Source organism: Carassius auratus, chromosome 16 (assembly GCF_003368295.1).
Source record: "Carassius auratus strain Wakin chromosome 16, ASM336829v1, whole genome shotgun sequence".
In the NCBI taxonomy this organism is placed as follows: domain Eukaryota; kingdom Metazoa; phylum Chordata; class Actinopteri; order Cypriniformes; family Cyprinidae; genus Carassius; species Carassius auratus.
The window spans coordinates 16,294,595-16,319,720 of record NC_039258.1 but is presented as its reverse complement, the minus strand read 5'-3'; the positions used below and the strand labels follow the sequence as shown (position 1 = coordinate 16,319,720).

Below are 25,126 nucleotides of genomic sequence, written 5' to 3'. Positions count from 1 at the left end.
TTAAAATTCTGTCAATTACTCACCCTCATGTTGTTCCAAACCCAGATGATCTTCGTTCATCTTCGGAACACAAATTGTGATATTTTTGATGAAATCCAAGAGCTTTCTGACCCTCCATAGACAGAAACGCAACTGAAACTTTCAAGGCCCAGAAAGGTATTACGGACATCATTAAAATAGTCCATGTGACATCAGTGGTTCAACCTTAATGTCATAAAGCTACAACCTACAACTTTTTGTGTGCAAAGAGAACAAAATAAATGACTTTAAATCAACAATTTATACTCTTACGTGTCAGTCTTTGTTCACAAGAGTATCATGATGCATGCGAATGATGCAACTAACGCAGAAGCCGGCGTTCTGAAATAGAACCTGGATGTGCAGTGCCATGTTTTCAATCAGAGGAACGTAAACGCATGTGTTGTTGTACTCTCATGAACGCGCATTGAAGACTGACACAGAAGAGAAGACATTATTAAATAAATGCATTCTTTTTCTTTTCTTTACGTGCAAAAATATTGTCGTAGCTTCATAACATTAAGGTTGAACAACTGATGTGACATGATATTATAACGATGTCCAATGTGACATCAGTTGTGTGACATCAAAGTTAGGACGATGCATCCTACCTTTCTGGGCTTTGAACATTTCAGTTGCATTTCTGTCTATAGAAGATCAATAAGCTCTCGGATTTAAAAAATATCATAATCTGTGTTCTGAAGATGAACGATGGTCTTGCGAGTTTGGAACGACACCGGGGTGAGTAATTGACGAAATGTTCATTTTTCTGTGAAATATCCCTTTTACTTCATAGAAATTTGTGTTCGATTTCTTTAAAAAATATAGTTTAAAACTAGTTTTATATATGTTGTTGTTTTTTTCTGTTTTCAACAAGAGTTTACATTTTCAAAAAAAAAAAAAGAAAAGAATTGTAGTATGACCATTAAAACATCATTATTTTTATTTTATTTTTTTTAACAGTCTGTATTTCAGGAAAAGGCTCTTACCTGCGTCGAGGGGCTTCGGGCGAATCATTGGGTGCCACACCTCTTGCCACGGAGGCCAAAAACTCCTGCCTCTTTTGCTGCACCAGGCAGGCCGCGCGGATTATCTTATGACGAGGTGTGCGGAGGTAAGGCCGGTTGACTTTCTGTGCAAGATCTTCTGTCACCATTTCCAAGTCAGTCTAACAGTAAGAATAAGAGTATTAAGTTGTCGCTAACTTAGAACGTCCAAGGTAAGCATTTCCCATAACTACCATGTGTGTTACTAACCTGCATAAGTTCAAATATTTCCTTTTTTGTGCTTTTGGGCTCCAAAAAGAACCCATATGGGTAAGAGCACTTGAGAATACGACGAGTCTTAAGTAGTTCATGCACTGCATCTTCAATGAAAGTAGTATCTGGAGGTCCGCCTTCTCCTGCAACAACACAGTAACACAATATTGGAGTTAAAATCTAATTAAAAAAAAAGTCTACAACACCAAGTATTTAACTTGATCTACTGCTAAATGTAGAAGGAATCACTGTGTGAATGGAAAAGCAGGTTTAATTCTCTATAGAGTACTTTCACTCATTTTACCAACCGATACAAGGTTGACCATGCATTAACATAGCTTAGAAATAATTTATAAACATTGATTATATGCTTGAGGTTTTGCATCTTACTTCCACTCAGAACTTTGCTAAGCTGTTCCATCTTGTCTTTGGCCGTTTTAAGCAGGCGTTCTTCCAGCTGTTGGAAAAGATAATACAAATAAAGACCATCTGAGTCATTATGTCACAACTAATGTCAATCCACAGACTGCCAAATGTCTGTTTACTGACCATATGATGCATAAACGGCAGGTTAAAAAAAAAATGGTGGCTGGTTATTTGGTTTAAATTATATCCAGATGATTTCTTCCGGTTTTTGACCATTCAACATTGCAAACCAGACTTCATGGCATTTAGTCAATTACTTTTTGAGACTATGTCAAATCAGGCAGATTTATTTAGACTCCTTTTTTTTTTTTTTACCTGGCAGCTGTGCTCATGATTCTTAAACCGTGTGTAATAGTGCATGAAGCGATCCAATTCCTGGAAGTTCTTGTGTTTCTTCTCAGCCTGCAAAATACAAACCAAACAACAACATCAAAAAAGGTGTGTAAATGTGCAGGATCAGACATACACAGTTGTGAGATCTTTTTTTTCTTCATTATTAAAAATTCTAGAATAACTCTTACAGACAAAACAGCACGAGCATATATGTACCTCAACAGTCATCTCTTTAGACTGCTCCTCCACTTGCTGGATGACCTCATAGCGTGTGCAGCGGTAGTAACCTCCTGTAGATGAGCTGTGTTTTTTCCACTCTTCCAGACAGATCCAGCAGAAATCATACTTGCACTGCACACACATACATTCTTGATTAACACCTACATTAAAACAAACCATTGGACTACTTTTATGTCACGAGCAAATGCATATAGCGGTCTAGCAGGCATCACACTGGGAGTTGTGGGATTCTGAGAGCAAGGATTAAGTGTGTTGCTAGGAAACCATCTCTCACTTTTTATTTTTGGAGTGCTAGTATTTGCAATCTTTCCCTGTTTAGTAACCTTGTTGCAGGATTATCAAGATTGAATTAACAGTAATGCATTTCTGCCTAAACCACACACACATTTCTTGAACATTTCTTTGAATCTTTGAATTTTATCATTTATTTAATTTAAATCTTTTTTTAATGATTTAATATCAATCCACCGTTACAGAGGCAGAACTTTAGAAACAAATCTTAATCTTAAAGGGTTAGTTCACCCAAAAATGAAAATAAGGCCATAAATTACTCAAGGCATCCTAGGTGTATATGACTTTCTTCTTTTAGACGAATCCAGTCAGAGTTATATAAAAAATTGTCTTTGATCTTTTTAAGCTTTCAAGTTTAAAGGCACTCAGCAGGTGTTGCAGTGCTTCAGTGCATAAGTGAAATAAAAAGTGCCCATCCATTAAAAAAAGTGTATCACATTGTATCACATTGCTCAGGGGTGGTTGGACAACAGAACACGGAAGCAGCTCCGGGAGGATGATGTAATATGTCAGTGTTGTGCATGTGCTAGTTAATCTCGTGAAAACCAACGTTTGTTAAATGGAGCAAAGGAAGCAAAGTTTTCTTACTTTAGCAAAGGAAAACCTTCTTTTGGCCTATATCCAAATCCTCTTGACATTCTTCTTTACAATCCTCATTTTGTAATTATTCTAATTAGTGACCGTTGTTTTGTTTTGATCTCTTCCCTGCGCTTCCGCAGTCATCACCTCTGAGCGGCCCATGTGCAAAACCGACCTCGTACGTCATTCGCCCGGAACTTCTTTCATGTACAACAGAGAGCACAAACTAGATTAAACTGATTATTACGTTTTAAATTTGGTCATTTTTCTTACAAAAACGCATCGATTCACTAAAGGAGGCCGATGTTCAACCCCCAGAGCTTTGTGAGACACTTTTTTTTACTGGATGGGCACTTCTTATTTCACTTCTTTTGGACTGAAGCACACGCTGAGTTCCATTAAACAGTTTGAAAGATCAAAGATAAACTCGGACTGGATTCGTCTGAAAGAAGAAAGTCGTATATACACCTAGGATGCCTTGAGGGTAATTTATTGCCTTTTTGGGTGAACAAACCTTTTAATAATTATGATTGTCCTAGCATAAAAAGCCATAAAGACAAGCAGCAAAACTTAAATTCAATGCTTTCTAATAATCCACATTGAGCCTTCAAATTAGGGTTTCATCCAAAAAAGTCTTGATTTACTCTTCACAAGGCTCACAAGCCATACTGGTACAATTCCCTCAGTTTACTTTTTACTGGAAGATAATATTTCATCTCTTTTGAGAAACACAACTCTTCCACTCAGGGAGTCCCCTAGGGTTATGTTCTTGGCCCTTTCATTTTCATAATCTACAAACCTTTTATTTGTCATATCACCAACCATCATGGTCTCAGTAATCACTGATTTGTTGAGATTTATTCTACCACCTGTTCTGATACACAACCTCCCACTCATTTCGGTCAGTGGCACTGGGAATTTTCTTAAACACATACAAAGGAGATTTAAAAATAAGTTGGCCAAAACTCAGATTTGTGTATTGATTTTAAAGTTTTTGTCAATCCCTTTCAAACTTCCTTGGTATCATATCTGACCCTTTGTTCACTTTCAAAGTTCACACCAACTCTCTTGTCAACCCTGCATTCTACACCTTTGATATGGAAAAACTCAATGACTCCGCCCATTCTTAACCTGGTATATACATAATATTATAACACAAATAACCTTGGCACATTGCATGTGGTTACAGCCCTCATTCTTCTGAATGGGAGATTTGCAGTTAGCACAGGGTTTGGCGTTGCTGAGTAACCACAGGCAGTTGGCAGCATCTTCATACGCCTCACTTACACCTGCCACTGAAATGGAAAAAGACCGAAATAAAGTTGCTTGAGGTCCAAAACCATTTTTGGACAGGTAGGAACATTACTTTAGGAAATGTATCTTAGTAGTCACTTAAAGTACAGCAAAACAGGCTCACATTCTTCTGGTTTCATATCAGTGACTTTCTGGAGCCACATCTTCCAAGTTTGGCAGTCACACGGTTCATGGGCCTCTCCTTGGCACTCCCTGTGGGGAGAAACACCAGTGTGATGTCAGGCCTAATCTTGAAGGAAATTCCATTCCTAGTGAATATTTTATTTCTATTCCATGCATTTTAGCTGTTGATAGCGGAATGGCTTGTAGGGATAAATATGTGTTTCAAACATGAGTGAAAGATTAACTTATTTTAAAGTAATGTACTTTATCAAGTTCAATCGGTTCCTTGTACACACCAGGTTCAGGAGTTTGAGGCATTCTTTTTTAACATTTACCATGGTATTTTCCCTGATATCTACTACCCAATTAGGATGGTGACCTACCAGCTGAGAACCACTGAAACAAAACAATGCTGGCAGACTGTTGACCACAGACGCCTTTTAAATTGCAGCTCCTTACGTATTAGATGAAGTCCATATTCACTCAGATAGATTAAATATGTGAGAGAGGGGAGGGTGTTCTGACTCAAATGCAATGCTCAGACCTGGCACAGGCAGTGATGAGATACGAGCCCACTGTGTGGGTGTGTGTACATGTCTGTGTTTGTGTGTTGGGGACATAAGGGCCAGAGCTGTGGGAAAGAGAAACTCAGCCAGCTGCATCGCTAGAGACCACTGTGAGCAGAACATGCATACAAACACACATTCTTCCTTCATTTATATATATGTAATACACGTGTGACCTTTTGACAATGTATCTTTAACAGAATTTGCATTACTAAAATAATTAAGTGCAGAATATGAGTCCTTTAGAAATACGATTAATATTATTTCAATACTATTAACATCTTTCCTTTAAATCATGTTAAATTATGTAGTGAACTGGAGGTTTCGTTCAGAATTCCACATGGTATAATGGTATAATGACTTGAGAGATTTGTATCAGTGACTGGCACTGACCAGCAGAAAAGATGGCCCTTGCCACAGTCCACAGCAGGGGCCTGGAGGCGAGGAAAACTGAGAGGGTCAGAGGTGCTGGCACCTGGCCCCTGTCCGGCCAATCGCACTGCTCTATCACAGCCAGCCCGCGGGCACCACCGGATGGCAGGATTATTCTCCACAAATGCCTGAAGAAGAACAAGAAAAACAGTAAAGATGAGGATGGAGAAACAATAAAGGAGAAAACAAGTAAGGGGGGCATTTAATATGCAAGAAACTGCCTTATCTTTTAATATGTGGCTCTCTGCAATTCTCTGATTCTGATGTAAAATAACTGAACTGCATATTCGACCATTTTAAACGGCAATATGCAACATTTATCTCATGTCCTCTTTTTTTTTCTTAACAACAAAAATATTGAATAGCATAGCGAATTCTTTACTTAATGGTTTGTGTATCTAGTAAATAGCAAGAAAACAGTATCACTGGTTTTAAAAACAACAAATCAGCAACAGATACAAAAAGCTAGATGGGGTAACTTAAAATTCTCTTTAAAAATATATGAACTTATATTGTTATATTATACTACTCTACTGTACAATAGTTTGGGGGTCAAATTGTTGTGTTTGTGTGTGTGTTTTTGAATACGTCTATTGTACCCACCAAGACTGACCAAGTTATTTGATCCAAAATTCAGTAAAACAGCAATATTGGGAAATTAGTACACTTTAAATTAACTGGTTTATATTTTCATTTATAACATGTAGTTTATTATTGTTATGGCAAAGCTGAATTTTCATCAGCCATTACATCATCAGTCTTGTGTGACATGATCCTTCAAAAAATTTTCTAATATGCTGATTTTTGAAGAAACATGTCTTATTATGCTGCTTAATATTTCTGTGGAAACAATGGTACATTTTTAAATCAAGATTCTTTGATGAATATAAAGTTATAAATAACAGCATTTACCTGAAAAAAAAATTGCTATTAACTTTTAAATCACTTCTGATCAACTGAATTAATTCTTATTCATAATTTATTATTATTATTATTATTATTATTATTATTATTATTATTAATTGACCCCAAAATTCTGATTTGTGGTGTGTATACATTAAAAATGTAATTTGTAAAATTCCCACATGTGTATATCTATTTATTTGGTAAGTACATGTAAATAATAGGTAGGATAAAGTATAGTCCAGGTTTCTCTCAGGATTTATTCTACAATAAAATAATCAGCTGGCTGTACATTATTACTTAAACATTAATCATTCTCAGATGAAACTGAATGATTTCTGAGTGCAACGATTCGCTTCATCTAATTTGCTGGGTCTTGTTATGATGCTGGGGTTGGAGTTAATTTTTACCAACAACTCCAGAAGTCCGTTAGTACACTCTGACCCTAAAAATGGCAACAACAGAGCTCAGACGCCCCTGGAAGATTCAACATCTCCATGGCAACATAATGAAAGCCTTGGGACTCCACAGCGTGAGAAGTGTCATTCTCAGACATTCTCAGATGAGAGCTGCCATTGTTACAGTTACTTCAACCCTCTCAGCTCCCATTTCAATGCTCCACCGTTCTGGACTGACTTCACAATAACACTAAACACGTAAACTCCACTGAGGACTGATCTGTGTGTCTGTGAAAACCACCTATGAACTCACAATCACAGGGTTTGAATCAAAACTGGGGCCTAATATATTGACTGACTGCTGAATTACTTAATCTATCTTTCTGTTTAACTCACCACATCACTGAACAATACAATTACAACAGTATCCATGAACATAATTAAGACTAATGTGCATCTAATCTTGTAATTATACCTTGATGTCAAACTGCAGATAACGTTTGTCCATCTCTCTGGACACAATGCTCTCAATAACCTCGACAGGAACCAGCTGGAAGCAGTCATAGGCTGGGCAGAAGATATTGTGGGCCTCCCCCTCCTGAATCTTCATATTCAGGAAACTGCCAAGGGCAAAGTACAAATGATCATTAAAGCAGTAGTGAGAACTGACAGTGATTGTAATGGAACTAAAGCACTGAATCAAAGCCTCCACAGAAAACACCCTCACCTTTCCCAGCATCCTCTGCAGAACTCATGACCACATGGAATATCAACAGGCTCCTCAAACATGGAGGCTGCACACATACAAATGCCACACTGACAGCGGAGAACAAAGAAAAACATTTGTGAGAAAATATCTACATAAAATACATACCTTTCGAATTCATTCTATACATGAAGCAGCATAAAATGGGTCAGAATTATAAACATTTGATAAAATGAAGTTTGGCCATTTCATTTAGTGACAGACTACACTAGCCAAGAGATTTTGTCTAACTCCTCGAGCTTATTTAACAATTATCAAGTTTGTTTCTAGCATAGACTGTGGCTTTATTGTGAAAGTGGTGATCATGCACCTATTTTTAGGCTATAGGGTCAGGCTTTTTATTGATACACGAAAGAACTGATTGTGCTACGACATACTGAGTCTGATCCCTCATGAACCAAGCTCGCCTCACAAAGCTACGGGTCTCTTGGAAATTATAGTCAATGTTGTGTGATATGTCAGTAAGCTTGTGCCCAAATCAACGTACTTTTTAACTAATCTGTCATTTTAACACTCAAGGTTCATACACATTTTAACCAATGAATTTCCATGACTTTTGAGACAATATTAAATGACCAAATAATTAATTTTCCTATTGCTCAGTGGAAGAGCATTGCATTAGCAGCGCAAAAGGTTGTGGGTTCAATTCCCATGGAACACAGATACTGGTAAAAAAAAAAAAAAAAAAAAAAGTATGAGTGCACTGTAAGTCATTTTGGATAAAAAGGATCTGCTAAATGCATAAATGTAAATGTTAGCCAATCATTTTAAAATTAATGATGTCAGACAACGTGGTGACAGTTTACAGTCGGTACCTAATGATGCATTATTTTACAATAAGAATAAAAATGCATTCAAATGTATGATTGCACATGTGAACTGAAATGCCTATTAAATGGTACTTGTTTGCTTTCTATTTGGTTTTAATAAGAAGTACAGGTTAAAACTGGGCCAGACGTTACTTTAAGCAGAGAACATATCACCACATCACTGAATATTGTATATTGTCAGTTAAACCCAGGACCTGAAAACTGTTCTGGTCTAACAGCAGCGACAGTATTTAGGTACAAAAATTGAATAAAACGTAAATTAAAAACAGATTAAAGTTACAAAAGTTATTCAGTCAAGAGCAAGCGAGTGATTTTCTTTCTTTTGTTGCTTGATTAACATTAATGACAATAGTGACAATAGCACAGCTTTGGACACAATGCACGGTTCAAATCCAGATACTCGTGCATTTACTTTCACAAACGTTTAAATTAACTCGAGACAAAACTTAAAATTAATTAAATTAAGACTAACTATTGTACATCATTCTCCACAGAAGAGGTTGTTACATCACTAATAGAGGACCAAATCTGAACCCTCACCAAGGAGCGATCATCATCAGCCGGGGTCAGGCTGATTTCGTCAGGGGAGGTGATGGATGAGCGAGTGGTGCGAGGCGTACGGGGCGAGGGCAGGGTGTCCCAGGTGTTATAGCCTCTGGGCGGGGGAGTTGGCATCTGAACGCCTGAGCGCTGACAGCAGTTTTCAGCATTAGACATCCACGCTTCCAGGAGTTTCTCTCTGTCCCAGTCTAAATTTCAAAGGGAAACATGGGTAAGTATGCATGGCAAAAAAAAATGAAGAGCTACACGATTCTAAAAATACACATTAATTCACCTATCAAATGCCTTTTTCAGTGGAATTGTAACTGATTCGAGAGTTAAACAAAGCTGTTCTTCCGGGTGGAAAAACCTACCCAGATGTTCAGAAGGCTGTTTTCCCACATGATATGAGAGCACTTATTTGTCTTGATATGAAACCTGCCAGTCGTGGCTGGTATACACCCACATGGGAGGGAAAAAAAGGAAGTATGCTTTTAGCAATAATGAGTAACCATTAAAATGCATGTTAAGACATTCATTACTTAAAAGGTGCAAAGACATTCACTTATTTTTTAGGCTCCAGTTTCCTCTTCCTCTAGTTCAAGAGACGGTGGCGGCATTTAAAAAGGACATATGCTTTGATATCTTTGAATGAACTTATCGGTCAACATCAATGAAGTGTGCTGGGGTAAGAAAAGATAAGAAATGACACTTCCAAAAGGAAATCCTGGAGACAGATTCCAGACGCTGAAGGCAAGATAACAGACTAAAGTCCAAGGCAAAACACAGACAAAATACTACCAAATTAAACTTGCTTGCAAAGAAAAGTGCGAGATTTCCCCAAATGAAAATCCTCAAAGTGCATTACACCAGTTGTTTGAGCTCTACCGTCGTAGTTTCAGGAGTCAAGAGTGTGAATGTGGGTTTAAGATTAAAAGAAGGTGAAACTGCATATCTGAGCCTCGCCTGGCGGTCTCCAGAGAAGCCGTGGCAATAATAGCAGCGCACATGAATCAGAGCTCTGCCCTTTTCTCCCATGGGCTCTAGTCATCTGGAACAAGGCCTGCTAGACAGGCTGCTGGAGATTAAAAAAAAGAAAGCACTGATCCAATTATGAGTCTTTTGCCAGAGAGTTTAGCAGCTCTAAACATGAGTGCTCTTGTAGGAATCTAGGTCTGCTTTGTGAGCATGGATGCTTTTAGATCTCTCCAAGGACAATGCCATACCGGTTTCCAACAGCTGTAAATTGACATGAAGATATATTCTTCATGAGTTAGGAACTGGAAGGATTGCGTCAGAATGAACCTAATAAGTAGGCCTGCACAGAATATGTGCTCACAGATGTACACAGAATTCAACGGCCATGACCCCACACAACATTTTATAAATTTCCTGCCCCTCGCATATTTGTTTGCTAAATAATTTCCCTAATAGTCAGAACAAGCACTGTATCCGTTCAAACCAAATTACAGGCCTTATCAGGTTTTTGAGTAAAGTGGACGTGGATAACAGTCAATATGCTAGTAATATGTATGATGATAAGCAACTTGTTAATAATAAATAGTGTTCCCTATTATAAAGTCTAACCAAAATGTCACAGCTGCTCTTTTCCATTAAATACAAATGCATGATGGTCACTGGCTGTCCCAAAAAAAAAACAAAAAAAAAAACAAATGAACAGGAATAAACCAAACCAAGCAAACCGGTCACACTTTATTTTAAGGTCAAATTCTCTCTATTAACAAACGAAAAAACTACTATTTGCTGCTTATTAATATTTAGTATGATAGTAGTTAAATTTAGGTATGGGGTAGGATTAGGGATGAAGAATATGGTCATGCAGAATATGTGCTTTAGAACTACTAATAAACAGCCAATATGTTAATAATAGGCACGCTAAAAAGCAACTAGTTTATGAAAATTGGTCCATACTAAAGTGTTACCAGCAAACCAAACCAAACCAAGTTTTTCAGCTCCAAACTCTCAACAAATTTGACCAAAATTTAATTTGGGCCAGCCAACAGCACTGAATATATCTTTGAGTGTTGGACACAATCGTACCATGTGCCCGAAGAAGAGCCTCTGCGGTGAAGAGAGGAGCTTGCAACATATCTGCCGTCTCCACTATCAGCATGTCCTTCAGTCTCCTGAGGTCCTGCACTCGTAAACCTTCATAAAACTGAAACAGTAACACGCTTACATGTTAAACATTGAATCATAGCGAAATCAGTATTCAGACATCTGCATCAAACTCTTCTATTTTTATTGGTCTTAAAACAAAGCAGGTTACATTTTGACACATCTGGACACCAGGGCTTGAGGCAAATGTTAATGTCACAAGAAATTCCAGAGTTTATTTGGAGAGCTCACCTCCCTGCGGTCTAAAGCTGCATACTCTGCCTCAATATCCTCTGCATGGGGGTCAGTGGAGAAGACCATCTGAGACTCCAGACTGAGTGCAAGCTCCTTATGGTGCTGCCTTTCTGCACAGTCACATGGGGTCTCCTTGTTTTCATTTTCTGCAAACAGGTCTGCACAACGCTTCACCAGAAGCTGCAAAAAGAGGAAAATATGGTTAATATACAGAGAAAAGATTAACAGGGTCATGACATGAGGTACCAGATAAGGTTTAACTGACCTAAGATAGCATACAGTACCTTTTGGAACATACGCTATTAAACACAAATATCAATATTTGCCACATTTTCTTGTTAAATATAGATGTGGAAGAATTGTCAAGATCAATTCGAGGAAGTTTCAAAACATAAATAGTTATATTTTACAATATGGAAAAGTACTTGACGAACTAATACTAGCACTTACGTTTTCTATTCTATAAAATAAATAAAAATAAAAAACGGCTTTGTGTACTGCGCAAGACTAAATGGGACTTGTCATTAGTGGTCGGCCGATATATCGCTAAGGCTGATATATCAGCTGATATTTGGCATTTTACAAATCTGTATTCTGTATTCTAAAAAGTTATTCTGCTTGGCCGATGAGTTCGAGGCAGGACTTTTATGAGAGCAGAAGCACCGGAGCACACACATTGCTCACACTCTCTCTCTTGTTCATCATCGTCGTTAATTGTTTGGTCTGATACGGATAGAAGTCTGTCTAATAATCAGATAGAATGGTTGAACAAAGGAATTAATGTACACAGAAAATATTATAATGATTGCTTTTTTTAGGCTTATTAGTAATAGAAAGGCAAACATTATAATACTTTCTCGTTTGCCATCAGCATTAAACAAATATGCATTTATGTAATTTAAACAAGTCTTTGAGTGACTAATGAACATTTAATTTCAGAAACCTTGCAAACTAAGTCGAATCCAGCGGTGAGATATTGTGAAGTATGCATTTTTATCCAGTATTACCCTTGCTTTATTTGAAAAATATGATTCCCAATGCACACAAACTTCCCAAAATACTGAGTGTTCTGTTTGTTACAGTGTTTACTTCCTTTTAATTACATTTTTTTACTTCTATTTAATAAACATTTTATTAAATATTTATTCATTTGTGAAAAATACTTTGTCATCAAAAGTAGGTTTATTTTACACATTTATTTTACATATTTATTTCTTAAATATTAATATTAATTTAAAAAAAATCGGCTTTATATCGGCCCTCTATTTTTCAAGATATCGGCATCGGCTATCAAAAAACATATTGGTTGACCACTACTTGTCATGGCACTTGTATACTGTTGTTGTTCTCTCGTTGGTCTGATTGCTTCTATTGTTCTCATTTGTAAGTCACTTTGGCTAAAAGCGTCTGCTAAATGATTAAATATAAATTTACTTTTTCGCCAGCACTTGACCAACCCTAAAGTTCTATGGGCCCTATTTTAACGATCTAAACACAAAGTGTAAAGAGCACGGCGCAGGTGCACTCAGGTCGTGTCCAAATCCACTTTTGCCATTTTAACGGCGGAAAAACAGTTGGCGCGCCCGGGCGCATGGTCTAAATGGGTTGTCCCTATTCTCTAAATGTGTTTTTTGCGCGTAACATGCTATAAACCAATCAGAGTCTCATTTTCCATTCCCTTTAAGAGCCAGTTGTATATATATTTAATTAGCCTACAAAAAATTCTTATGCATTGCAATCCTTTAATTTTTTTATATTTGGCATGTTTGTGTGCTGCTGTGCGTCCCTGTGTTTAATTAGAAGCGTGTAGACGCGTTGTGGACTCGCCTATACAAACACGTTCTTTAAATCACAAAGAAAAAAAAATTGCGCCAGACTTTAGACCAGGTTTGGTTGGTCTATTGACCAGCACGCCCATTGGCACACAAATGAGCGCAAATGCATTTGCTAATTAAACGACGTGGTGCTGGACTGGAAAATGCGAACGGCACCAGACTGAAACTAGCAAACACACCTTGCGCTGCGCCTTGCGTCGAATTGCGCCAGGTGTATTATAGGGCCCTATATGTTAAAATCAGTTAATGCAACAATCAGCATGAAAATTCATAAAAACGTTACAGCATTTATTAATAAAATGTAAATCTAAATTGCCTTTTTTATTTGTTCATACATGAATACATTTTAACCCTGAATTAGTTAATCCGTTATGAACAAACTAAAAATTAACAATATTATATTTATTATTTAACATTACCTATAGAATAATTAAAAGAAAAGCATGCTGTTCAATGCATTTATGTATAATGTATTAACTAATGTTAACCTTATTGAACCTTATTATAAAGTGTTGCCCAATAAACACTTTTTATAATTAAAACTGTTTAATCATTTCTACTGTCAGAACAAAGATTCCCAAATGTTCCAGGGATCTCAATTTCAAATCCCCTTTTGCCAACTAGCCAGGTGGTCAAAAATACATAACCAAGTGACTGGAGATAAGGGTGTGCAATACGATATTAACATGAACAGTTAAAATGTCTCCACAGTTTTGTCATTACAGAGAGATTGCTAGTGCTGCACCTATTCTGGGTTAGTCAGAAACTGTGTCCAAAAATTGTTCCCCATTCACTATATAGAGTTTACTATAATGGAAAGAGTGATTCTGTATGATTTTGAACCCAACAACTGTGTCCGTGAATGTATCGACAGTGTTTGATAATTGTGCTATATGTACCTCCACACATGTCTTCATCCCTGAGGCAGCAGCGTAGTGTAGTGGAGTGTTTTTCTTGTTATCGGTGGCACTGATGTCAGCACTCTCATATTCACCACGGTCCAGTTTGGCGCCGGTCCACTTTAGGATCATCTGGAGGCACTCAGCACGTCTGCGTTCATCTTCATAGGGACTGGCTAGACGCGGCTGCAGAGCCCCTTCGGATAGGAAGATATTTGGCCCCATGCATAACACATGCAGTGTGGTCTCATTGTGCATGTTACGTTTGTTGGGGTTCCCGTCCTTGCTGAACAGGAAGGACCTGTGAAATTATGGCATGGTGGATGACAAACGAAAAAAATTAGCAGTCATTGGTTCTCAATTGGTTTTGATTTAAGAAACCAGATTCTAGGGATGTATTCATAATGAAATTCTGACAATAACAATTTTAGGCCAAAGAGTTTCACAAATCCGAGAGCTTTCTGACCCTGCATAGACATCAATGCAACTGAAATGTTCCCAAGCCCAGAAACAGGTAAAGCAGTTCATGTGACATCAGTGATTCAATCATAATTTTACAAATTTACAAGAATACTTTTTGTGCACAAAGAAACAATTTATTTATTTATTTATTTTTATTACAAAAATATTTTCCTCCTCATCCCGTCTTCTGCCATTTTGGAGAGTACCACGAACCATGCGTGTGCTTTACACTGTATGTAAATAACAAGTAATGGTTCTAAAATTGCGGTCTAAGCGAGGTAAGAAAGCTCCCGGATTTCATCAAAAATATTTTTATTTTTTTTCCGAAGGATGTAACAACAACTCGAGACAGAATTTTCATTTTTGGGTGAACTATCCCTTTATCCATCAAGAAAAAAATATTTAATTTCATAATCATTATGTAAATTATTTTTAAATATATTTATTCTGCATATCATAGGTTTATTCAAGCCGTTGTATGTAAATTGGATTTTTTATGTATTTCAATAAAATAATGGATGATGATAAAACAGTGCTATTAACACATTAATCACAGCTACAGATAAATAAAAACTATGAACTACAAAAAATTTTGAAAATATCTCAGAATATCTTCTTTTATGTTGCACAGAAGAAATAAAATCATACAGTTTTGAAACAACATGATGGTGAGCACATAAATGACAATCTTTTTATTTATTATTTGTAAATGAAAATTTACATACAAATAAGAAACAAAGCCATTAAGTTAAATATTAGATCATTAAACATCTGGAAGTCAGAAAGCCATTCGGCAATGATAGCTTAAATAAAAAATAAGCAGAATGCCAAAATACTAAATATTACTAAAAACTACGTCTTACCTGAGTATACGCGTCATTGCATGTCTGGCAGCATAATGGAGCGGGGTGTTGTGTTGGTACGGTTCCCCATATGAGGTGTTGGGGTCCAGAGACTCTTTGAACTGCGGGTTGCCCTCGTAGAGCTGATAGGCCAGAACCTCATCTCCACTTATCAGTGCTTTGCGGAACTTGGTGGCCGTGTTCCCCATCTCTCGCTTCCCAGCTCTCCTGAACGATCAGACCTCTTCAGCCTGTGGGTCCACAGATAGCTGACATTGTGCGCTTACTGGAAACAAGAATAAAGCAAAGAATGTGTCCACTGTACTTCATCAGATAGGAGTCAGCTTCATCATACAGTAAACATCGGAGAAATCTCCAACTCCACCACAAGGCATGTTAATAAGCAAAACACGAGCCAAAGGAAAATAAATCCTATTTGAAGTTGTGATAAATGTATAACCTTTAATACCACGTCACGTGCAGTAAAAATCTGCAGGAACAGACCTGAAGTGCTTATTAGAAGAAAACTAACTCTCCATCATATCCAAGCAGCACTTACAAAACTAAATCACGTGTTTAACCACATGAGAGAGGCCTGACAGAAGCAGATGCTTAACATGTCCCACTTTACATGTGGGCCCTTTAGAAGACCTGCAAGAGCATAGCCGCTTCTAAGAGCTGATCTAAAACCAGCACATCTATGCAAATCCTTGTCAACCTTCCAGAGAGAAAAATGAAAGCAGGTCTTGGATCAGAAGCAGACGGCTAATTGTCTCAACACCCTGACTCATTCTCCACAGGAGATGGTGAGGAACGAAACAGACTTCCTCCAGGAACACTAGGGGCTTCCGGCTCCCTTCGCCAACTTCTGTCGACATACTGCGAATAGGTTCTGTCGAGGGGCAGGATTCAGCAGGGCAAAAGTTATGCCCCCACAAATACCATCTGTCAACATGGACACCGGAGGTGTCAGCTGTATTCATATTTACACCAACTTTATGAATATAGTATCCCAACTGCAGAAATAATAAACAGGGCCATTTACAAAAACTGACTCAATTTCATCACAGACAGGCAACCTCATGGGTAAAACAACTCGCCTGGCCTAGTTTCATGGTTAACCTCTTTTGGTTGGTCTTGCATTGGTTTATATAGAACAATAAGTGTGAACTATAAACATTTCTGTCACTATTTGCTCATCTTGACATTGTTCCAAACCTGTTTGACTTACTTTCTTCTGTGAAATATAAAATGTTGGTAACCAAAGAGTTACCAAAAAATAACAACCAAATATTACAACTTTCACCTAAGATTTGGAGCCAGATTACAGGGGGTTAATAATGACGATCTAATAAAGATGGCAGCATCATTATGTCATTTTAACGCAGAGATCAGTAGGCCAGTGAGTAAAATCTGTCGACTTTAGCAATCTATGTTGCATTATCTGTCACTGTTTAGTGGGTACTGTTAAAAGAAAAGAAAAAATTGGAAAAAAAACACTTACATTTTTTTTTTCTCCTAGGTTTTAACAAACTCTCCTTTTAACATCTTCATTTAAGGCTTTTCCAAAGTTGTGTGCATGTAACTCAAGAAGTATGAAAGTTATCTTAATGTCCTTTAAGATTATGGTTCCTAATAAACTTTTCTTTTTGAATCTTAATTTTCAAGGCCCTATGTAGTTCACTCGCAGAGATAGGTGCATCTCAATTTGTCTCAATGTCCAGATTGTTGGTATTATCCCTTTCAGTGATCAAAAACCAAATGTTGGTCACTTTTTATACTTAACGTATTTAAAGGGGAATGTCTATATAAGAAATAATGTTGAAACTAGAATCATAGCTTGTTTTCCTATATCAAAATAATTAAACAAAAAAATACCTTTCTGAGTTCCATAAATATAATTGTTCCAAAGTTTGTGAGTGTCTGTAAAACAGGAAGTATTAAAAATCTCTCTTAATAAACTTCTTAGCAGGTCTGTCACGATACTTAAATAACGGTCTAATCGCAATTATTTCATCTAACCGTGGTTTCAGAAAACCGCGATTACTGTGCTTTTTATACGGCACAAGGGAGATCCATACACCAAAAGAACCAGTTTGATTTTCATGCACTGAATAGCCTATATATCTTAATGTGAAGGAAAGAATTATATTTGTATTGTTAAATTTAAGTTTACAGAAATTGATCTTCCTTTTGCTTTAGCTGTCAAGCTTTAGCTCAGTTATTTTTCGCTCAGCGTTCAAACAGCATGTCACATTTAGGTATGACAGTCAGCATGGTAAAACTTTCCCTCCAAGATGATATATTCCCATTATAATACTTGATGCGTAGATAAAGGTATGAGGATTCACATAAAATGACATCTTGATGGAGTTCATTGCTCTCTCATTTCTCTTCTCTTTGTTTGTACCGTGTGGAGTGTAGTTTCTTCAAGCACATCATTCTGCACCCTAGATGCGCATAAGCACTGCGACTCCATCTTGCTCAAAGTGCACCATTGTGCACTAGACTTGTGCCAGTATGCAGTAATGCGATATATTACGGTAATTAATATGCACAATTTTGTTATTGCGGGCACTTCTAAATACCGTGAATAATTATATATTACAAATTATTCAGAATTTGGAATGCATTTTAAGAATACTATTCCCATCAGCTGGTCAAAATGCACAACAGATGGGGCTAAACTGCAGAAAATGCAGTCCTTACCCTTGAAACACCACAAATAAATCAGCTGCCCTAATTTCTAAAACATATTTAATAAGTTTAAATAGCCAATCAGATTTGTGTATTTGCTATGATGTTCATCACAGTGCCAAATACTTAAGTATTAAAGGCCATGTTGCAGGTTAACCACCACTTTCGATTAATGGGTACATAAATCACTCAAGATATGTTTATAATTTTTAAAATGTCTCAAAAATGATCTTAAAGACCAGTTTTTTACGTTTTTGATATTAAAGTTTTTTTACGCAACTCTGTGATGACGTCACGTTGGGGAGAAGTGGAGGAAAGGTAGCCTCAGCCTATATGATGCCGCGTTCCAGGCAACCCGTAACCCGTGTGTTTCCAACCTTAAACCCTTGAAAGTGCACTGGAACGACAGTCAAACCCGTGACTTCCCACCCGTGAACTTGTGTCTCGTACTAGATCGATGTACTCCGAGTTCCGAGGTCACACAGCACGCGAAACAACGATGGCAGCCCCTATGGATAATACTGCCTACGGATGCAGTGTTTATGCAAGTGGTACACGTTGAAAAAACGATTTTAGGTCAATGTAACGTTGCAATAAAATAAATAATCGAGTTACAATTCCTTGCGCTCAGAAAGTTTGGCGTAACTTGCCTGGAATGGTACAAAGTCGTTAGTCGTGGTATGAAATACTGATTACAAGCTCAAAAACCTGCCTGGAACGCAGCATCAGAACTATAGCGATTGACTGGGATGAGGAAGAGGTCACAAGAACCAACATGTATGATGGCCCGCAGCCGTGTAATTTCGAACCTGCCAGACATGAGAGGGCAAATGAGGAATTGCCAAGAACTGATGTCCGTCAAAGCCAATTAAATGCATGGTCCGAGGAGAATGAGAGGAGAGCTGGTGAAGTGTCCTGGTGATTTGCTATCATTTAGCATCGCAGCAATCAGCACTGGAGCTAGTCTACGAGCAGCAGTGCACAATAACAACACATATATTTTTTACTGTCACTGAATAGCACAGAGTGAAAAATCAACGTTTTCTTTATATCTAGTGGCAGTGATCATGACGTTAGTTCAGATAAGTACCGGTAACCTTTGTCAGAGTGTCGCACAACTGGTAAACTTTGTCTTTGTCATCTAGAAATAAAAGGCACCATGCTAGCTATATGGACGTTTCTAAGAGTTTATCTCTTCCTCTGGTGAAAATGTTGTTGCAAACGTAGCCGCGTGTGTGTCGCTGTGTTTGGCAGGTGCTTGTGTGGGAGGTGCTGTTGCATGGAAACTACATTGAAAAGCTTGTGCTGTAGGGAAGTGAGTGCGTTTGGGTCACTGTTGGTCGATATCTCTCTATCTATCTATCTATCTATCTATCTATATATCTAGTCTATCTATATATATCTATGTATTTATCTATCTATAATCTGCGCTATCTGAATACTGTTGTCTCTCTAGTCACTCTCAATGCGGGCTTTGGTAAATTCTCTCCCCAACGTGACATGATGCAATGCATTGTGGGGGAAAGGAGACCGCTGTAAGATATTACCTACTTTTTCATATTATATTCCGTTTTGTGATACCCAACAACATAAAATACAATGGATAACAGTTTAAATGTTTATTACCAACAAGCAAATTGCACAAATTCGTTAAAATTCGGCCTTTAAGTCTTAATAAACTATTTTAATATGGACTACAACATGACATAGAAATAGTTTGAAACTGTTAAAATGTTTTTGTTAACTAACATTTTACAATAGGGCTTCATTTTTAACATTTAGTTAATTCATTAGTTAACAAACTGCCAATGAAAAATTAAACATTTAGAAAACAGACAGCCAGTCAGTTATGATAGATTAAAACACACACATGATTCTTTTCTTTTTATATCCAAGTGCCCCAGATCTGTAGGGCATTGTAATACACTTGTCATGTCTAACCATACAAAAATATATTGCCATGGTTAGCATAGTTCCTACTATAAAATGAGAGCCGTGTTATGAGTTTGAGAGTTAGTATGACATAAAACCACAATAACTTCAAAATCCCCCACAAAAGCGTTGTACTTACAGCTGTACTTGTTGAATGCTTGCAGAACAAGTCTTGATACTTTTACTCCATTTCACGTCTCACGCATTCATATATATACATATACATATACATATATATATATATATATATATATATATATATATATATATATATATATATACACACATCACGTGACGTAAGCATGGCAGCACCGACAAGTGGGAGACCCTCTTCATGAAGAATAAAACAGTTTTTCTTGAAGCCCAAGTTATGTTGGGCCTTCATCTTATGTGGATAATTTCAATAAAAATTCTCAAAAGCGTTTCTATGGGTGTATTTTTTTTATTAGCATAAAACGCGCAAAAAACACTTGTGTCACAGTTCAATCAATTAACGTTACGCCTCTACGGAAGCAACAATATCCGTAGCAAATATGACATTTTGGCGCGGAAACTAAGGTTACCATGGTAACTTCTGCAAGGGTATTGTGATACGTTAACGTTTAATTTCTGCAGTTGGAGAGTGAGATGCTCAGCATGCAGGAAGTCAGCTGTTGTTTGTGTGCTGTTCCAGATTCTTTGCGCTGTTTTTAGATAACCGTCGATTTCCTAGAAGGGGCTGGGCGAGGTGTTTACAGCGTCCGCTTCTTACATACACATTACCTGGATTACACACTCGAATCACGAGAAAATAGCCACTGGACTGTGCTGTCACGTGCTCCAAAACATTATTATTTACGTTGACAAAAATAGTCACCGAGGCGTGTTTTCAGCGGAGTAGCTGGCCACTGGTGCATGGTTTTATTTTCCATGCATTCCTTATGGTGCATCTGTTATGTTACTTGTAATTATAAAATCAATACAGGAGCTGTCCGCTTTTTTTAGCTCGTTAACTGAGTTAGCTTGGAAACTTGACAATATCCAGATGTTACATCATATAAAGAGATACAGAGTGTTTATATGTAACGTATAACTATAACAAATAAATTCAATTTCATCGCTGTCAACCAGTCGATTTGTTGTTGTGACATAATAACGTTAAGCGTATTAATAATACTGCATGTCGTTCCAAACAAGTCTTTTCTCCGATGAAGCGCAACAAAATGTACATATCCTACTTACCCAATTAGCACGACAGCGGTCGTTTTTCCTCTTTCTGACCCTGAATAATTTAGCGCTTATCTGATGAAACTGTTTTGACTCTAAACAAAAATCTGCCTCTCGCCTTTGTTGTGAACGGTCCTCGGCCGCCGTGAAGCCTTCCTCAATCACGGCGTTGCCTTCGTTAGAATTCAGTATTTCAAAATAAAAGCCCCACCAGTTGCGCTCCTGTTAGAAAAATACAGAGCTCTGAGAAACACGTAAAGGAAAGGTGATCTTCTTTTCTGCATGGCTTTTTAGAACCTAAGGTAGTTTTCCACACACAACAGACACATGGTACTAAAAAGCGAAATATGTTCCAAGTTATTCGTTTAATTATATATATATATATATATATATATTTTTTTTTTTTTTTTTTTTTTTATATAACAACTGCAACCGTTTATTTTATTGTTCCCTTAGCAACGAATGGGTAATGGTAATAGGAATTTGCTTTAAAAGTAATTTTAACTTTAATCCTTCGGGAACTATTTTAATAAATAGCAGTGTTGCATTAAGTCTTAAATGTTGTTTATATATTTGTAATCTCATCTTCACCCCAGATGTAAAATACATCATCACCAGAATGCTCTTGCCCTCAAGACTAAAATTATGATGCAGTTCAGTAGATGAAACATTAAGATTAAACACTACATAGAATAATCGTTCTGTTCGAAATTTAAGACTATGTTTAACTGTGTGCGTAACTCTACATCGTTTGCGTAACTAAGTACAATTTTTAGAAAGCAAAAGAGATTAGATTGAAAATTTGATAATGCTGAAATTATACACCAGATGGCAGTGTTGTAAGAAAAAAACCCTCATACGGCATCACGCTGTAAATAAACTGAAAATTCATCAAATGCATAAAAAAAATATTTTGAAAACTCATTGCTTACATTATAATTTTATTGGGTTATACAGCCCTACTAGCTCAAATGTAGTCCAATTTGTATATTCATAATAAAAGATTTACAATTAACTTGCAAAATGAAAAAATTCAATCTGTAACAGAATTCACATACCTTGGATTGGTTATAGATCCTCAACTTAATTTTACTAAACATATCAAGAAAATCTCTAAAACAATACAAAGAAATCTCAACTGTTTTAAATTAATCAGACACTATATACCAAATCAGGCAGCCCTACTGTACATGCATGCTATGGTGTTTTCACATATTTCATACTGCATGACAGTTTGGGGGCAAGCAGCTCCGTCTGCATCAAAACACATTGGTTCACTTTACAATCGAGCAATAAAAATTATGGATAAAAAGCCAATCTGCTATCATCACTGTTACATACTGGAGAAATATAAAATATTAAGCTTTGAAAGCTTAAGTAATTTATGTTTCCTAAAATTAATCTTCAAGTGTATTAATAATTTAGCACCTGAGCCTTTTAGTAAATTTATTGAAATACAGATCAACCAAAAAGTTACTAGAAGTAGTACAAATCATAACTGTACAATACCATACTGTAGGACAAGCTTTGCACAGACTGCCTTTTCTGTTAAGAGCTGTAGGCTATGGAATGCATTACCATCTGATATTAAGGCCATATCTGACTTCAAAAAGTTCACTTCCAGGATTAAGCTGTGGCTAAAGACAAATCAAAATTGTATACATTTTTAATTGTTGTTATAATTGTGTATGATTATGTATCTATGTGTGTGTATGTGTATATGTGTATATATGTGTATGTCTATACAGGTATATACATAGTTTTGTAGTATTTCTTGTTTTTATGTATGTATTTGTTTTATAATGTTCTTAGAAATGCCCAACCAGGGACAGGAGTTGAAAATTAGCACTAGCTATAAATTCTATATGCTGCACATCAGTTACAGGCTTTGTATTGTAACTATGTTTGCTTGTATGGTCCCTGTTAAATAAACTTTAAATACAATAAATAAAATAATTTTTTAATTAAATGATTGTAACTTTTTATTCTAGATTGTAATGTTTAAATGTTCTACTAATAACCATAAAAGGCCCAGCTGTCATAAAATCAGAGAGAACAGCTGCATGGCTAGTAACTGCTGATCAACTGAATGTGCAAGTAGCAACAGTGTACAAACGTTTTCATATTGTGACCCTGGAACACAAAACCTTCTTCGAAATTGAGATTTAGACATCATCTGAAAGTGGAATAAATAAGCTTTCCATTGGTGTACATGTATGTGTTATGATCTGGTCACTGAACTTCTGTTAATTCACCACCAGAGATCATCATTCACCACACAGACTTTCACACTACATAGTACACCCTGGACTACATTTCCCATGATCCATTGAACCAATCACACGTTCACCTGATAACAATCACACCATGAGCCTGAGAACAATCACACACACACACACACACACACACACACACACACACACACACACAGACAGACACACACACAAACACACACAGCAAAATCATCAGACATGCTTATAAGCATTGGACTTATTCTAAGAGGGCTTTTACACTGGACTCGTTTGCTGTGGTCCGAGCTGGAGCTTTGAGGAGTGTGTGGAATCAACCTCGGCTCTCTCTTGTGTTGAGGAAACAATGATATCAACAGTGTTATGCATGCGCGGGATACTTTACTTCCTGAACAAGTGCGCACCCAAGTCCGTGTTGCTTGCACATTCACGCGAACCGCGCCACAGTTCGGGAGCAACCGAACTCAGATCACCTTCTCCAGGTAGTCTCGGGTTCGGTACCCCAGTGCGCACCAGGGTCCGATGACAGCGTTCACATTAGCGATTTTTCATGTGAACCGTGCCCTGTTCCACACTAAACTGCCAGTGTGAAAGCCCCCTCACACACGGGGAAATATTGTTCTGATGAACGAATTCATCGAAGGAATCTGTACTTCCAGAGTCTCGTCACGTCTCGGCTGAACTTCCGGAGTCTCGTCACGTCTCGGTTGAACTTCCGGAGTCTCGTCACGTCTCGGCTGAACTTCCGGAGTCTCGTCACGTCTCGGCTGAACTTCCGGAGTCTCGTCACGTCTCGGCTGAACTTCCGGAGTCTCGTCAGGTCTCAGCTGAACTTCCGAAGTCTTGTCACGTCTAAGCTGAACTTCCGGAGTCTCGTCACGTCTCAGCTCAACTTCCGGAGTCTCATCACGTCTCAGCTCAACTTCTGGAGTCTCGTCACGTCTCGGCTCAACTTCTGGAGTCTCGTCACGTCTCAGCTGAACTTCCGGAGTCTCGTCACGTCTCGGCTGAACTTCCGGAGTCTCCGGAGTCTTGTCACGTCTCGGCTGAACTTCCGGAGTCTCGTCAGGTCTCGGCTGAACTTCCGAAGTCTTGTCACATCTAAGCTGAACTTCCGGAGTCTCGTCACGTCTCAGCTCAACTTCCGGAGTCTCATCACGTCTCAGCTCAACTTCCGGAGTCTCGTCACGTCTCAGCTCAACTTCCGGAGTCTCGTCATGTCTCAGCTCAACTTCCGGAGTCTCGTCGCATCTTGTCTGTTCCACCGCTGTTATCGGTAAGAGCAGCCGCTATCCCTAAACCAGCGCGCTCAATCCCTCCTGTTCAGGAACTAATTCCCCAGTCTGAAGTGCTTCCCATGATGGGGATTGCTTTATATTGTGTTTGGGCTGCATGCACCACTACTGACACTCTAGAGGTGGTGGAGTCCACTATGATTTCTCCAGAGGTGGCAGCTAATGCTGCAGAACTTTCCGAGGTAGTGGCACTTGCTGCTGTGTCCCCAGAGGCGATGCCGTCTGCTGCGGTTTCTCCAGAAATATTGTTCTGCACATATCCCTCCCCTAGCGATATCTGCGATACATAAGCCTTTCTGTGTTAGTTTCTAGTTTTCAAATTCTTGTTTCAGTTCCTTG

At 37.8% G+C, this 25,126-nt stretch overlaps 1 protein-coding gene across 2 annotated transcripts in view; it reads right to left on the bottom strand.

Annotated features, from left to right (window-relative positions):
- Positions 1–21,423, bottom strand: part of LOC113116313 (ankyrin repeat and IBR domain-containing protein 1-like) — a 29,971-nt gene extending 8,548 nt beyond the window's left edge. For both annotated transcript variants that reach the window (XM_026284400.1, XM_026284401.1), the window contains exons 1-16: positions 21,259–21,423; positions 15,430–15,694; positions 14,105–14,405; positions 11,368–11,550; positions 11,059–11,176; positions 8,998–9,206; positions 7,589–7,677; positions 7,337–7,481; positions 5,522–5,688; positions 4,564–4,652; positions 4,311–4,441; positions 2,253–2,387; positions 2,019–2,105; positions 1,668–1,734; positions 1,275–1,420; positions 1,008–1,186 (exon numbers count right to left, since the gene is read on the bottom strand). In XM_026284400.1, the coding sequence (XP_026140185.1) occupies positions 1,008–1,186; positions 1,275–1,420; positions 1,668–1,734; positions 2,019–2,105; positions 2,253–2,387; positions 4,311–4,441; positions 4,564–4,652; positions 5,522–5,688; positions 7,337–7,481; positions 7,589–7,677; positions 8,998–9,206; positions 11,059–11,176; positions 11,368–11,550; positions 14,105–14,405; positions 15,430–15,617 (2,234 nt within the window). In that variant the 5' untranslated portion in view covers positions 15,618–15,694; positions 21,259–21,423. The remainder of the gene's footprint in view (positions 1–1,007; positions 1,187–1,274; positions 1,421–1,667; positions 1,735–2,018; positions 2,106–2,252; positions 2,388–4,310; positions 4,442–4,563; positions 4,653–5,521; positions 5,689–7,336; positions 7,482–7,588; positions 7,678–8,997; positions 9,207–11,058; positions 11,177–11,367; positions 11,551–14,104; positions 14,406–15,429; positions 15,695–21,258) is intronic.
- Between the last annotated feature and the right edge of the window lie 3,703 nt (positions 21,424–25,126).